General features: G+C 37.1%; 1 protein-coding gene across 5 annotated transcripts in view; it reads right to left on the bottom strand.

The window, feature by feature from the left end:
- The window catches only part of LOC135211107 (solute carrier family 23 member 2-like), an 81898-nt gene extending 78146 nt beyond the window's left edge, over window positions 1-3752 (bottom strand). For 2 of the 5 annotated variants that reach the window (XM_064244195.1, XM_064244199.1), the window contains exons 1-3: window positions 3682-3750; window positions 3301-3457; window positions 761-850 (exon numbers count right to left, since the gene is read on the bottom strand). In XM_064244195.1, the coding sequence (XP_064100265.1) occupies window positions 761-796 (36 nt within the window). In that variant the 5' untranslated portion in view covers window positions 797-850; window positions 3301-3457; window positions 3682-3750. Of the gene's footprint in view, window positions 1-760; window positions 851-3300; window positions 3602-3681 lie in introns of those variants that run through there. The other 3 variants (XM_064244196.1, XM_064244198.1, XM_064244197.1) reach the window with 3 other exon arrangements.
- Between the last annotated feature and the right edge of the window lie 10868 nt (window positions 3753-14620).

The raw sequence follows: 14620 nt of genomic DNA, 5'->3' as shown, positions 1-14620 counted from the left end.
ATTATTATTATTATTATTATGGCTCTATCACAGTCCTCCAATTCGACTGTGGTATTTATTGTGTGGGGTTCCGGGTTGCATCCTGCCTCCTTAGGAGTCCATCACTTTTCTTACTATGTGTGCCGTTTCTAGGATCACACTCTTCTGCATGAGTCCTGGAGCTACTTCAGCCTCTAGTTTTTCTAGGGATCTTGGGATCGTGCCTAGTGCTCCTATGATTATGGGTACGATTTCCACCGGCATATCCCATATCCTTCTTATTTCTATTTTCAGAGGAGTGGGGTTAGGTCGTCAATGGGCTTAAGTCAAATTAAGCAACATTGGGGCTGGTCAGTCGTTGGATGGGTGACCGCTCTCCTCGGCGTTGATCCCTTGGGAAAGGATCTTTACCATAATTTCCTCAGTCTACTCAGCTGTAAATGAGTACCTATCCCTGATGGGGTAGGGTCCAGCTATGGGTTAAATAGCAAAACTCAGCAATGATGGAAAGAAATGAAGGAATAAACGACAACGACGTAAATGGAACCTCTGGCAACAGAGGAGCTTCGTCCGGCAACCAAGTATTCAACCCAATTGAAGGGAAAGATGGTCAGGTACTTGGAGGTCATCATCCAGCAACTGATCACCACAACGACAGTAATCAACAGCCTGAGATTATTATTATTATTATTATTATTATTATTATTATTATGCTGAGATACCTGTAAAATACAAATCGTTAAATGAAAAACAGTTAATAAGAATGAATGTTATATCTTACCTCCTCCTGTTTTTCGAACGCTGGATTGTCACCCATGTTGGACTAATTTGACCCTTCTTTCCCGGTTCCTCTTCTTTCGTCGGTCCCGGGCTGCAAAAAATATAATCGTATCTGTAGAACTTACATCACTTCTATAAATAGTTGTAAAGATTATAATTGCATTTGCAAAACATGTACATATTCGATACGTGGCTTTGAAGAACATATTCGTACAGTGTTTTTAGACTTTTCATAAACTCTACAGAAGGCTTTGAAGGACATATTCGTATACTGTTTTTAGACTTTTCATAAACTCTATAAAAGGCTTTGAAGGACATATTCATACAGTTTTTAGACTTCATAAACTCTGCAAAAGGCTTTGAAGGACATATTCGTATACTGTTTTTAGAATTTATTACAGAACCTATAATGAATTCTTTAAAAGATATGAAGAACATATTAGTATACTGCTTATGGAACTTATAACAAATTCTAGAAAGGGCTATGAAAAACGTATTCGTATACCGTTTATAGCACTTACAATGAAGTGGATAAAAGGCTATGAAGAACGTATTCGTAAATCCAGAACAACTTTTATTTCAATATGTTCCTCTTAATGATTTCATAGATAATACGAGAACTTTTGGGAATTTGAAGAATGCTTTACGATTAAGGAGAGAGAGATATTACCCTAATGTGATTTTATGTTCTCAGTACCCTAAGTTTCAAGCGAAAAAAAATATTTAGTCCTGTTAGAAAAAATAAAAAGTAATGTATTAGTGCTAGTGTAATCTCCCGTAGAGCATTAATATGGATTGAAAGTTATGTTTTCATTGAATATACATTAAAAACTGATATTGAGACCCCGCTTTTTTGTGACCCCGCTTTTTTGTAAAGGAATAATTACCTTGCAAACAGACCTACATCATATACATCGTATCTTTGCGTTTCTGCCAGTTCGCCTGTTCTCGGTGATGGTCGTTGTTCGTTTCTGCTTTATAATTACTTTAGGCTCCCTCAACTCGCTATTATAATTCAGACTTCAAGTACACTTTAATATTCCTGATTCTTAGAGTGCTACAACGAACTTCAGCTCCCGAGCTTCCTGAAGTTCTGATCGCCAATACTTGATATCCTTTTCGAACTTCGGCAAAACCCGCTGACGATGATCATGTTTGATTTTACTAGCAAATTACCTACCGCCTTGAACCAGAAATCAAAGCAGACAGACTAAAAGAAATTAATAGATTACTATGTAAATAAATAAAATCAATCCTAATGCTCACGAAAGGCTCAAAATAAGGTGAAACGAAAAGAAAAACAAATCTTGCATCCGGGAGAGTCTCACGATGTAAATAAATAAATAAATAAATAAATAAAAAACTGATCGGGAAGAGGAAAAAGTCTTATTAATACGTGACTGACGAACTGTTCTGCGAAAGGCAGTCGCCCCACATCGAGGCAACGCGTGGTAAGCGTTGTACACGTTGCGTTCTTAGAACCGAGGTAGTTTACCTTGCTGAGAGGGAAGTAGAAGAAAAGCTCTCTCGGTAAAACGAACATGGCCTTGGGCTTCTGTCACTGTGTTTTGAAAAGTCACGATTGTTATCGTCAGCATGTCCGCAGAAGTGTTGGGGAGGAACGTCAAATACTGGCAATCAAAACTTCACAAAGGCTCGTGAGCTGAAGTTTGCTATAACTTGCCATAAGTCAGGAACGTCAAACTGATTAAACTTCCTGAAATGTGAATGACAGTAGTGAGTGAAGCGTTAAGTAATCATAGAACAAACGAACGAACCTAGCAGAAACCATTTGTATATTTTTCTTCAGGAGTAATTATCCTGTTGGACGGGTTTCATAACATAAATGGATAACAATGGTACCGTTATGCATTCGTGCAAGTCCCTAAATACATTACAACCATTTACATATATGTATGCATGTATGTATCTACATATATACATATATATATATATATATATATATATATATATATATGTGTGTGTGTGTGTGTGTGTGTGTGCGCGCGTGTGTGTGTGTATGTGTGTGTGTGTGTATGAGAGAGAGAGAGAGTGCTCTACTACCATAAAGAAAAATATAAACCTAAATCAGAAGTGAAAGGACTCCGACATCCTGTAAGGAAAGAGAGAGAGAGAAAGGAACATGGAAGTCAACATACTAACAAAAGACGGAGAGAAAGTGTTCACTTTGGACTGTTAAAAAGTGAAATGAAAAGTCATTTTGGTCAATAAACCTAGTGGCACATACCCCCAGACGATCACATTCACACACGCACAACCGAGATAAGTGGTTACAATAGGCCGATTTTCATCTTTTTCAGATTTCAGCATTTTAACTGGCGTTTGTGTAAATTTGTTTGTAAACAATTTTTAAATATCAAACTGGATTATTGTTTTAATTAACTTTGTTATTTTTCAAAATATGAATTAGGCCAAGTTATAGGCCAATATAAGCAAAGAAAACAAATGTAGTATACCTTCTAAGCTCTTCGCAAGACGTTTTTCTACCATAAACCGGTTTGGGAAGAAACGTTGACTTACCTTATTTAGCTTCTCTGCAGAGACAAGACACGGGTTGTAGGTACTCTTCCACGGGAATTTGAGGTTTAACAGTTATCTGACTGGATTTTTGTAAAAGAAAATGTTTGTGTCAAAGGTATCTGTCACTGAACAACACCCGATACAATACCTGTAAGAGCTGTAGAAAAGAAAAACGAGCGAGCGTTTTCAGTATAACCATAGACTCATCACCAACAGATTCTTAGAACCGCGAGGCGGAAAAGAATCGTAATTTCGGAAAGATTGAATAACATTTCAAAACACAATCACAGCACACCACTTTACACAACAAACGCATAAGGGACGCTTTAGAAAGGAGCTTAAAAACAGAAGCAAAATCCATGGTGAAACTGTAAGCAGCACCTCTGCACTCCAAACAGAGACATTACAGCCTTACCCTGAACACTAGCAAGGTTTACACCGCACTGCTGGCAGCTGCTGTGGATTGTGGGTGTCTCACTTACCTGTTCTGTCTCAGAGGAGAGGGGCGGAAATCCAACCCACTCCACCAATGGCCACAGTGGCCTCGATGGACTGAGGAGGAGGAACCAGGTCCTTCCAGGACCCATCCACCCAGAAAGGAGGACGGCGGGAATGAATGGTCACATATAGTAGTTATAAAATTTGTACTTATACTTTTTAAAACCATGTTGATTTTATTACCGGAATTTTAGGACTGAGGAATATAAATATCCACTAATTTTTTTTCACAAAAATGCATCTCATCCTTTATAATAATCTTGGCGACCTCGGAAACGATACTATCCGGTCGCTAATACGTTATCAGCAATACGACACAGTTACTTGTTAGTTGGGCTCATTCCTGGCAAGGGTAAAGAGCAGAAAATATATATATACCTATCTTCCTGTTATATCACTGCTGGAGCCAACGGTTCTTGGGTCAAATTCTACCATGGAAGGAGAAAGCGTTTCAGGCGCATGCAAGAGTGAGAATCAGTAATCAGTCGGGAGCTTAAAGACGTCTTTGGGACTAGGAAAAATATACTTATATATATATATATATATATATATATATATATATATATATATATATATATATATTCATATATATTCGCAAATATTGAATATCTATTTCACTATGCCTTATGAATAACTTATATCCAGGGGAATTGGTGATTGCTCCGTCCCCAGGAGAATTCGAACTTTTGCCTGGTTCAGAAACAACGATAAACTGACTGACTTCGACTATCAGAATCCTTCCCAGGGAAGAAGCACTCATCATTTATAATACCCCTTGAGCATAAGTTATTTCCAAGGTATAGTGAATTGGATATTAAAATTTTGTGGCCTGTTATCTACGACTACAAAAAATGCAAAGGTTGTATAAAATATATATATATATATATGTGTTCGTGTGTTCGTGTGTCCTTGTCATTTATTCAACCTTTGCATTTTTTGTAGTCATAGATAACAGGCCACAAAATTTTAATATCCAATTCACTATACCTTGGAAATTACTTAAGCTCAAGGGGTATTATAAATGATAATTGTTTTTTCCCTGGGAAGGATTCTGATCGTCAAAGTCAGTCAGTTTATCGTTGTTCGACTGATAGGCTCTCTTGGAACAAATCGACAAACTAACAGACGTGTTTTCCCATTTATATAATAGACATATATATATATATAATAATATATATATATATATTATATATATATATATATATATATATATGTATATATATATATATATATAAGATATATATAATATATATATATATATATAATAAAAATACATATAGTATAATATATATATATATATTATATATATATATATATACATATATATATCTATATAATATATATATATATAATTAAATTACATTATATCTGTCTTATTATATAAATGAGAAAACATGTCTGTTAGTTTGTCGGTTTGTTCCAAGAGAGCGTATCAGTTGAACTTTGGCACAGAGGTAAAGCTAGCATGGGGCTCGAACATAGGTCAATTGGATTTTCTTAAAAATATATGTAATCTCATAAAATGTTATTACTTCTAACCATCCCGGCCCCCGCGAATGGAACTTTCTTATATTTTAAAAAGAAAATGGGCCGATTCGGTTCAAATTTGAAATGTAAGGTATAGGTGCTGATTGCATTGCTTCAAAATACTTATCAAGGTGTAGCCCCAATATTGAGTGGGTGGGAAGCAGGTGACATGTAAAATTAACAGAAAATGAAGACATTAGTGTCCATGCCATAGTTTTCAAGGTTCCTGAAATGAAGAGTGACACTTCCGATGCCGTTCAAGTCCAAGTTCAGCCCTGATAGGAAGTGGGGTGAGAAGGGGTGACATGTAAATAACCAAAAAACGTCATATATTAGTGTCTAATCCAGTGGTATTCATTGTACGGCTCGCGAGCCGCATGCGTCTCATGACAGCTTGATTGGCGGCTCTCCATCCAGGAAATATATAAATCAATTATTACCAAAATCCTGACCTCGAAAATTTTTTTACATTATTTTGTACGTAAAAATGTTAATAAAAAACTTCCAAGACTTTTTTCTTGAAAGATATTTTAAAATTTCAATGGGCAACGAAGCCGTAGTTACTGCTCAGTAACTGCTACCGTTCCTCTGTGTTTTATGGCTTCAGCAGAAATAATGCACACTGAATTCAGCAACAGAGATGCTATTATCAAGCAAATAAAAGGGCTTCAGCTGTCAGACACAACTGAAATGAGAAGAATTAAAGAGATTGGTGGTCAGTTAATGTCAGATTTATCGGTTTCACCCTGTTTGAGCATGGCAGTAGACGAGAGTACAGATATTTGTGATGTAGCTCACCTTTGTGTATGGGTTCGGTATCCTAAAGAGGACTCGTTTCAAGAAGAACTGTTGTGCTTATTACCACTGCAAGGCAGAGCTTCAAACCTTTATTTTAGTGAGAACAACTTAAAGTGGGAAAATCTAGTATCAGTGTGCACTGATGGCGCTCTTAGTATGAAGGGGAAAGAAAAGGGACTTGTTGGTCTGATGAAGAAGAGTGCAGACATCCCCAGTATCGTAGAGATAGTTGAACTTAAAGCAAACGACATACCGTTGTCTACCACTTTTGGAACATGGTTTCTGATACAGATTATGCAGCTCTGAAGAAATGTGTGCAAAAAGTAATGCCATTTTTCGTTAGTACATACACATGCTAGTCAGCATTTTCGACAATTAACATTGTGAAAAGGTAGCAAAGAAACCGACTGACCAGTGCACATTTTGACTGTCTAACAAGGATTGCAGTTACAAATTACAAGTATTCCATGAAAAAAGTAAAAATGGAATTGGCACATTTCCACTCATCACATCATTAAAGTACTGGTAGAGGTGTAAGTATCCTACTGTAATTATATAACATTATGTAGGAAAATGATGGGTTTTTTCTTGAGGTGCAGCTCTCAGAGTGAATGTAGTCTATTAAAGTGACTCTCTTGCAAAAATTAGTGAATACCACTGGTCTAATCCATGGTTTTCGAGGTCGCTGAGAAGAATAGTTACACTCCCGGAGTCCAGGCTCAGCCCTGATAGGAAGAGTGGATGGGAAGGGGGTGACATGCAAAAATAGACTTCACAGAAAAGAATTCCTAGTTTTCAGTCATAAGCAGTGAAGGCCAAGGTATAGGCTAATGTAGGCAAAGAAAGATGAAAAACAAGAATACAGAGCCAAGAAAACAAATGTACCCTTCGGAGCTCTTCGCAAGACGTTTTTCTACCAAAAGCTAGTTTGGGAAGAAACGTTGACTTACCTTATCTAGCTTCTCTCTGACGAATTCGCAGAGACACGGGTTGTACTCTTCCACGGGAATTTGAGGTTTAACAGATATCTGACTGGATTTTTTTAAAGGTATCTGTCATTGAACAATAACCATAAGTGCTGTAGAAAAGAAAAAAGAAAAAAACGAGCAAATGATTTCAGTATAACCATAGACTCATCACCAACAGATTCTTAGAACCGCAAGGCGGAAAAGAATCACAGCACTTTACACAACAAACGGACAAGGGACGCTTTAGAAAGAGCTAAAAAACAGAAGCAAAATCCATATTGAAACTGTAAGCAGTATTTCTGCACTTCAGACAGAGACATTACCCTGAACACTACCAAGGTCTACACCACACTGCCAGCTGTGGAGGGCATCCCACTTACCTGTTCTGCCTTAGAGGAGGGGGCCGGAAATCCATCACACTTCACCAGTGGCCACAGTGACCTCAGTGGACTGAGGAGCAGGAACCAGGTCCTGCCAGGACCCATCCACCCAGAAAGATGCAGGGCAAGTGACAAGCGAGAACAGATCGTTGATATTATATATTGATAATTCCTTTATTCCACATGAAAAATAACCCCCCCAAAAAAACGGCAGATATTAGTGTCTAATCCATAGTTTTCGAGGTTGCTTAGAAGAATAGTTACTCTTGAAGCCCTTTAAATCCAAGTTCAGCCCTGATAGGAAGGGCGGGGGGGAAGGGGGTGACATGTAAAAATAACCAAAAACGACAGATATTAGTGTCTAATTCATAGTTTTAGATGTCCCTGATAGAATGGCGTTAGAAGCGGGTGGGAACTGGTAGATATGAAAAAATCCGAAAAAGGCAGATATTAGTGTCTAATCCATAGTTTTTGAGGTTTCTGAGATATGAAGTGACTCTCCCAATGTCCTTTAAGTTCAAGTTCAGCCCCAATGAGAGTCGGGTGAGAAGTGGGTGGGATGGGTGTTACATGTAAAAATAACCAAAAACATCTAATATTAGTGGCTAATCCATAGTTTTCAGGGAGGTTGCTGAGATGAATAGTGACACTCCCGAAGTTCTTTAAGTCCAAGTTCAGCCCCAACAGAAGTGTGGTGAGAAGGGGCTGGGAATGTAGTGACATGCAAAAATAACCAAAAGTGACAGATACTAGTGTCTAATCCATAGTTTTCAAGGTTGCTGAGATGAATAGTGATACTCCTGATGTTCTTTAAGTCCAACTTCAGTCCCAATATGAGAAGAGGTGGGAAGGTGGTGACATGTAAAAATAACTGAAAACTACAAATATTAGTGCGTAATCCACAGTTTTCCAGGTCGTTGACATGAACAGTGAAACACCCTATGCCCTTTATGTCCAAGTTCGGCCCAATAGGAAGGTGGGGTTAGAAGGGGTAAAAAAGAAAATGTCAAAAATTACAAACATTAAAGTCTAATCCGTGTTTTCAAGGTCACTCGGACCCCACCTGCCTCAAAGGACAGAAGACCCCACTCCCTCAAAGGGCAGAGGACCCCGACTGCCACAAAGGGCAGATGACCCCGCCTGCCGCAAAGGGCAGAGGACCCCGACTGCTGCAAAGGGCAGAGGACCCTGCCTGCCTCAATGGGCAGAAGACCCCACATACTGCAAAGGGCAGAGGACTCCGTCTGCCTCAAAGGGCAGAGGACTCCGTCTGCCTCAAAGGGCAGAGGACCCTGCTTGCCACATAAGGCAGATGACCCTGCCTGCCTCAAAGGGCAAAAGACCCCACCTACCTCAAATGGCAGAGGACTCTTGACTTTGGAATCTGCCACTTGCTTCAGAAACTCCAAGAAGGATTGTCTTCAGATTGCTAAGGCAAAAGAAAGGGTGACATATAAAAATAACTGAAATCAACAGATGTAAGTGTTGAATTTATAGTTTTCAGTGCCGCTGAGATGAATAGTGACACTCCCAATGTCCCTACAAGTCCAAGTTCAGCCCCAATAGGAAGGGGTGGGTGAGAAGAGATGAAAAATAAAATGTAAAAAATGACAGATATTAGTGTCTAATCCGTAGTTTTTGAGGTTGCTGAAATGAACAGACACTCTCCCGATATCCTTCAAGTCTAAGTTCAGCCTCAAAAGGAACAGGGTGAGAAATTGTGAAATTAAAAATATAAAAAAATGCTGGGCAACGTAACGGGAGCAACTATCTTAACAGGAATGAGAGAGAGAGAGAGAGAGAGAGAGAGAGAGAGTAGAAGGGGTTTGGGAGGAGAGAGAGGGCGTTTATCAGTTGTCATTCACAGTTTGCCCAGGCAGCGCTGGGTTGGCCAGGTAGTTTTAGACATACTTATAAATCATTAATCACAAATACCACGTCTTTGCAAATACATTGGAGAACAGAAAAGGCAGCATGAGCTTTTTTGGTTAGGCCTGCAACATTAATCAGATAGAGGATTTTGTGGAAAACTCACTCAAAACGTTAAGGAACAGAAGGCGTTAGAAGTTCATTGCAGTTTCATTTATTTGCATAGATCTGGTGTTTGTGACCAATAATTTATATATATATATATATATATATATATATATACATATATATATATATATATATAGTATATATATTATATCTATATATATAGTATATATAGATATATATATATCTATATCTATATATATATATATATATATATATATATATATATATATATATATATAGATATATATATATATATATATATATATATATATATATATATATATATATATATATATATATCTATATATATACTATATATATATATATATATATATATATATATATATATACTATATATATATATATATAATATATATATATATATATACTACATATATATATATATATATATATATATATATATATATATGTATATATATATATATATATATATATATATATATAATATATATATTCACACACACACAGACACACACACACACACACACACACACACACATATATATATATATATATATATATATAGTTATATATATAGTTATATGTCAATTAAACAAAACAATATTCAAAATCATTGTAGCAAGTTAAAGCCAGGTATAGACAACAGGTGATTAATTAATTAAAAAGAAACAAGCTTTTAAATCTCGTTAACAAGAAATGCATCAAGTTTGTATATACCCTGGTTTACATTTAGTAAGTCACTGTGATATTTAATTCAATTTTATTCGATTGCATTTCTTCAAGTTAAATCGTTATAATATAAAACAACTTTAGGCAACCTCTCCCAAGCAGCTGTCAGTGAATCCTGGGATTAAAATTATTAATCTGTAAAAAAAATCATTCGACATTTGTCCCGTTCTCAAACAGTATATGTGTTGTTTAATTCTTGTTTCCAGTCCATTGCCAGATTTTCCTATATAAGAACACTTGCAATTCATGCAAAGGAACCTTATAAAAGTAACTATGAGAAACTCTAAGTATCTGAAAGTTTAAAAACACCTCTGATACTAGAATTCGTCCAAAAACTTGGAACTCTCCTTTGAAGATTACTGTAAGGCAAAATAAGTACTTTTTGAATGTTGAAATCCCCTCTGCTTGTTACTGATAAGATAAAATGTTCTTTGTGCTTCCCGCTAAACAAATTCAACAAAATATTTAGGATATTTTAATTTCTCAAGGATTGTAAAAATATTTTCAAAATCTTCCTTAATAAATTCAGGACTGCAGATACGTAAAGCTCTTAAAAACAAAGAAGAAAAAGTAGCCTTGTACTTAATCGCTATAACATAAATAATACTGTATAAATGAACTTCATACATCCAATATATAGTGTTAGATTCGGCTTCTATAACAGCCCAAAGTTCTAATAAAGATTATCCTGAATGTCGCTGATAAAACAAGTGTCGCCATCCTATCCTAGACCGCCTCAAGCATGGTAACTGGGTCTCAGCAGAATCTAGAAATACGAGAAGTTGGCTTAATTTCAGGAATTATAATTGACATTTTTTTATGCGTCTTAAAAACTGAATTGATTAGTGCCCGGGTCATAGTTACCTCGGTCCATGACGGTGTATTACGTCAGCGAGCGTTACTGTTATTACATTTTGAACACGAAAAACAAATATATTTGTAAGTAGCTTTCGTGACGTTATCGCAAATTTCTTTGCTGGTGAATATAGTGCAAATGCGCCACCTCATGTAGATGTCCGCTGCTCGTCATCACCAACGAGTTGGAAGTCGGATTGTGAGAGGGAAAAATCCTTTTTATTTTGCAAAGTTGAAGCATAAGACGTCAAATGAAGGCGATCGAAATCATAAAATTACAAACCGGTCCCCGAGTAGTCTGTGTCTCTAACAGCCCTTGAGAAATGACGGCGATCTACAATTTTCTGAATTTTGCTCTTACTTCTGGTGAGTCCTCGCATTTTACAGTAAATTGTTTTCTGTAATTTCTGGATCCTTTCCTGAGAAAAATAGAGTCGACTGAATCAAACTGCTCATTATAATAAGCATAAAAAGGACTCTGGACAATCTAAAGGATGCCTTGCTCTTCCTCGAGACAGTGATGCCCGAAAAGACGAGCAGTAGTGGTTATGGCGAACTGACATTATCTGCGACATCGCCCTCTCGTTAATTCTTATGGAATGGCAAAGCATTTCTGTGTTTTCTCTCATTAAATCGCTTACAATTACAATACAAATTTGCGCGTAGTTATATTCGATGACAGATTCCAAATTATTCTAGGTGATCTTGGATGGCAATCACTTTTGGTCAGATCAGTTTAGGTTCTTCTAAACTGTAAAATGACATGTATTCGATAACCACAATAAATATAAGCACTAACATATTAATCCTTCAAAGGACCAATCAGATGCATAGAGTCCTCTTTATTGACTGATAACAACCCAGAGGACAGTAGTAGAACTATAACAAACTCGATGTCTTTCCCAGTTTTTAAACGTTGTAGATTGTGTTCTAGATAACTTGGAAAATAACAAATTAAGAAAAAACATTAAATGTAATGACAAAATTTGTGTGTGTGTGGGGGGGGGAGGCAGAGTTTCGTTTCTTGACCAGATAAAATTATCAAGTCCTTTTACTTGTTTTCATGTGCCCTTCAAACTAGCCGCTTTTAGACCCACACACACACACACACAGAGAGAGAGAGAGAGAGAGAGAGAGAGAGAGAGAGAGAGAGAGAGAGAGAGAGAGAGAGACACGCACGGAAGGTCTCGTTCAGTACTGGATGTAGTTCTTTTCTTTACATATCTATTTCAGTCTTCCTTTATCAGAAAATTGCTGAGTCTAGTTCATATTCTGATAACTGCTGCTGCACTTGAATCTATTTGCAGTAAGATTCAAGTTAAGCGTCCTTAGTTGATAATCGACGTATATCTGCAAATAAGAAATTATGTCAATCTTCTTAGAATACTTAAATATCAAAGGATGTTATTTTCTTTTTTTTTTTTTTTTTTTTTTTTACTACCTCAGTCATCCCCTTCGACTATGTGCGCAGTTTCTGATAGCATACTCTTCTGCACGAGTCCTGGAGTTACTTCTGCATCTAGTTTTTCCCGGTTCCTTTTCAGGGCTCTTGACTCTTGTTTCTATGATTATGGGTACAATTGCCATTGGCATATCCCATGTTTTTCTTATTTCTATTTTCAGGTCTTGATGCTTATCATTTTTTCTTTTTCCTTCTCATCTACTCTGGTGTCCCATGGTATTGCGACATCAATGAGTGACACCTTGATTTTGCCAATCCGCGTCAAGTCTGGTCTATTGGCATGTATCACCCTGTTATTATTATTATTATTATTATTATTATTATTATTATTATTATTATTATTATTATTATTATTCATGAGATGAGCCCTGTTCATATAGAGTAAGCCCACAGGGGTCACTGGCTTGAAATTCAAAATTCCAAAGAACATGGTGTTCATCAAGGTGTCTTTTCTTTGGACCTTGGTGTTCATTAGAAAGATTTTATTGCCTACAAAGGATAAGACGTAAGATTCGGATTTCCGACGACCCAGAAGGAGATTACAGAGGCCATTCTCTCTCTCTCATGCGTAGTAAAGGGCATTATCATCAACTCGACCATGATATAATCAAAAGGTCGAGCCAGCTGGAGAGCGTGGGAACGCCAACGGAAGTTCACGTCACTGAAAATTATATAAAGATAAGTTTACGGGGGTCAGTTATATTTTCCCATGTCCTTGGTTTTGATTTAACCCTTCTTTTCGGTTATGGTTATCCGAGAAGCTTGACAATAAATGATAATCTAACAACACCGAATCATGGTCATGGCCCCAAGAAGAATGCTTTAAAGCATCACTATGCCGTTCGGTGGTAATACCGTTGTCCCCAGACCATTGTTCAGACAACGATGAGCTTTTGTTTTGCAGAACGAAGGCCCGTAAAAGCACAGTAACATCAAAGGTCAGAAGAAGGAGAAATATGTAACATCAGCCTAACCCCTCACAGCGGCATTAAGTCTCTAGCCCTTAGGCGCACCTATTGTACTATGTAGCCCATTCAGTCCTCGTAGCTCGAGGGAATCCTGTGCCCTCTCTTCAACATTCATTGTGACTTGGCTATTGTCAGGTAGTTCTCACAAATGTCCTTCGACATCTGCAGGTAGGTCAGGACCTTCCTCTTAATTGCAATAAGGCTTATTATACCTGAAAGCACAAGGCATCTATAATAAGGTATATTATCAGCTAAAAATACACGGAAGCTACTGTACCCTCTGCCATGGCAGCCACACAATTATAAGGTTTTGGTAAGCCCTGTCACGTCATGGCTGTCCAACCATTGTTTTGATGCATGGAATGTAAAAGTTAGGAAATGCAGCGAAGTGATCTTGTATATTTTCCAGCAAGAGAGAGAGAGAATATATTTTTATTATTCCGAGCAACAGTACAAGTATGCATGTCCTCATATGCACACAAACACACATTCGTTTACAAGCCCAATAACACGAAGACGTGGCAATCCTTAATTCTTGTATCGTTTTCCGTTGCTCTGTTACCTCCCTATTTATTTATAATAATAATAATAAATAATAATAATAATAAATAATAATAATAATAAAAAAATAATAATTAAAATAATATAATAATACCAAGATGAGTCATTCCGCTCCCAGCCAATAGGAAGAGCCCCCAACCCTGCAGCTTTGACAACCAATCAAAAATCGCCAAAAATTTCCGTAAGCCCGCTAACAGAAATGTGGCCTATCCCTGGTTTTACGGGCTGCTCTGGGAGAAAGAGCCCGTTGTTACGGCCCGTGAGAGGTCCGCTCCAAGTTCGATATTATGATAAAAAAAAAAAAAAAATTCAACACCAACAGTTGAAACTGGGGATACGAATATAGAAAGAAACACTAACAGAACAAAGGTTTATTTACAAGCTTACTAACAAAGATAAATGCAGAATGGTATCTCCTATTTACATAAAAAAGGTAAAATCTTACACTGCATGAACTGGGGGAACAGTGAGGAAATCTTAATACTTGCTGGCAAGTTTCAGCTGACGGAAATCAATGCTCGAAGCGATGGCTTCACAAAAGGAGAACTATACTTC

The sequence above is a fragment of the Macrobrachium nipponense genome, chromosome 4, assembly GCF_015104395.2.
Source record: "Macrobrachium nipponense isolate FS-2020 chromosome 4, ASM1510439v2, whole genome shotgun sequence".
NCBI classification, from domain to species: domain Eukaryota; kingdom Metazoa; phylum Arthropoda; class Malacostraca; order Decapoda; family Palaemonidae; genus Macrobrachium; species Macrobrachium nipponense.
The sequence above is the reverse complement of the archived record's forward strand: the minus strand, read 5'-3'. Positions and strand labels throughout refer to the sequence as shown.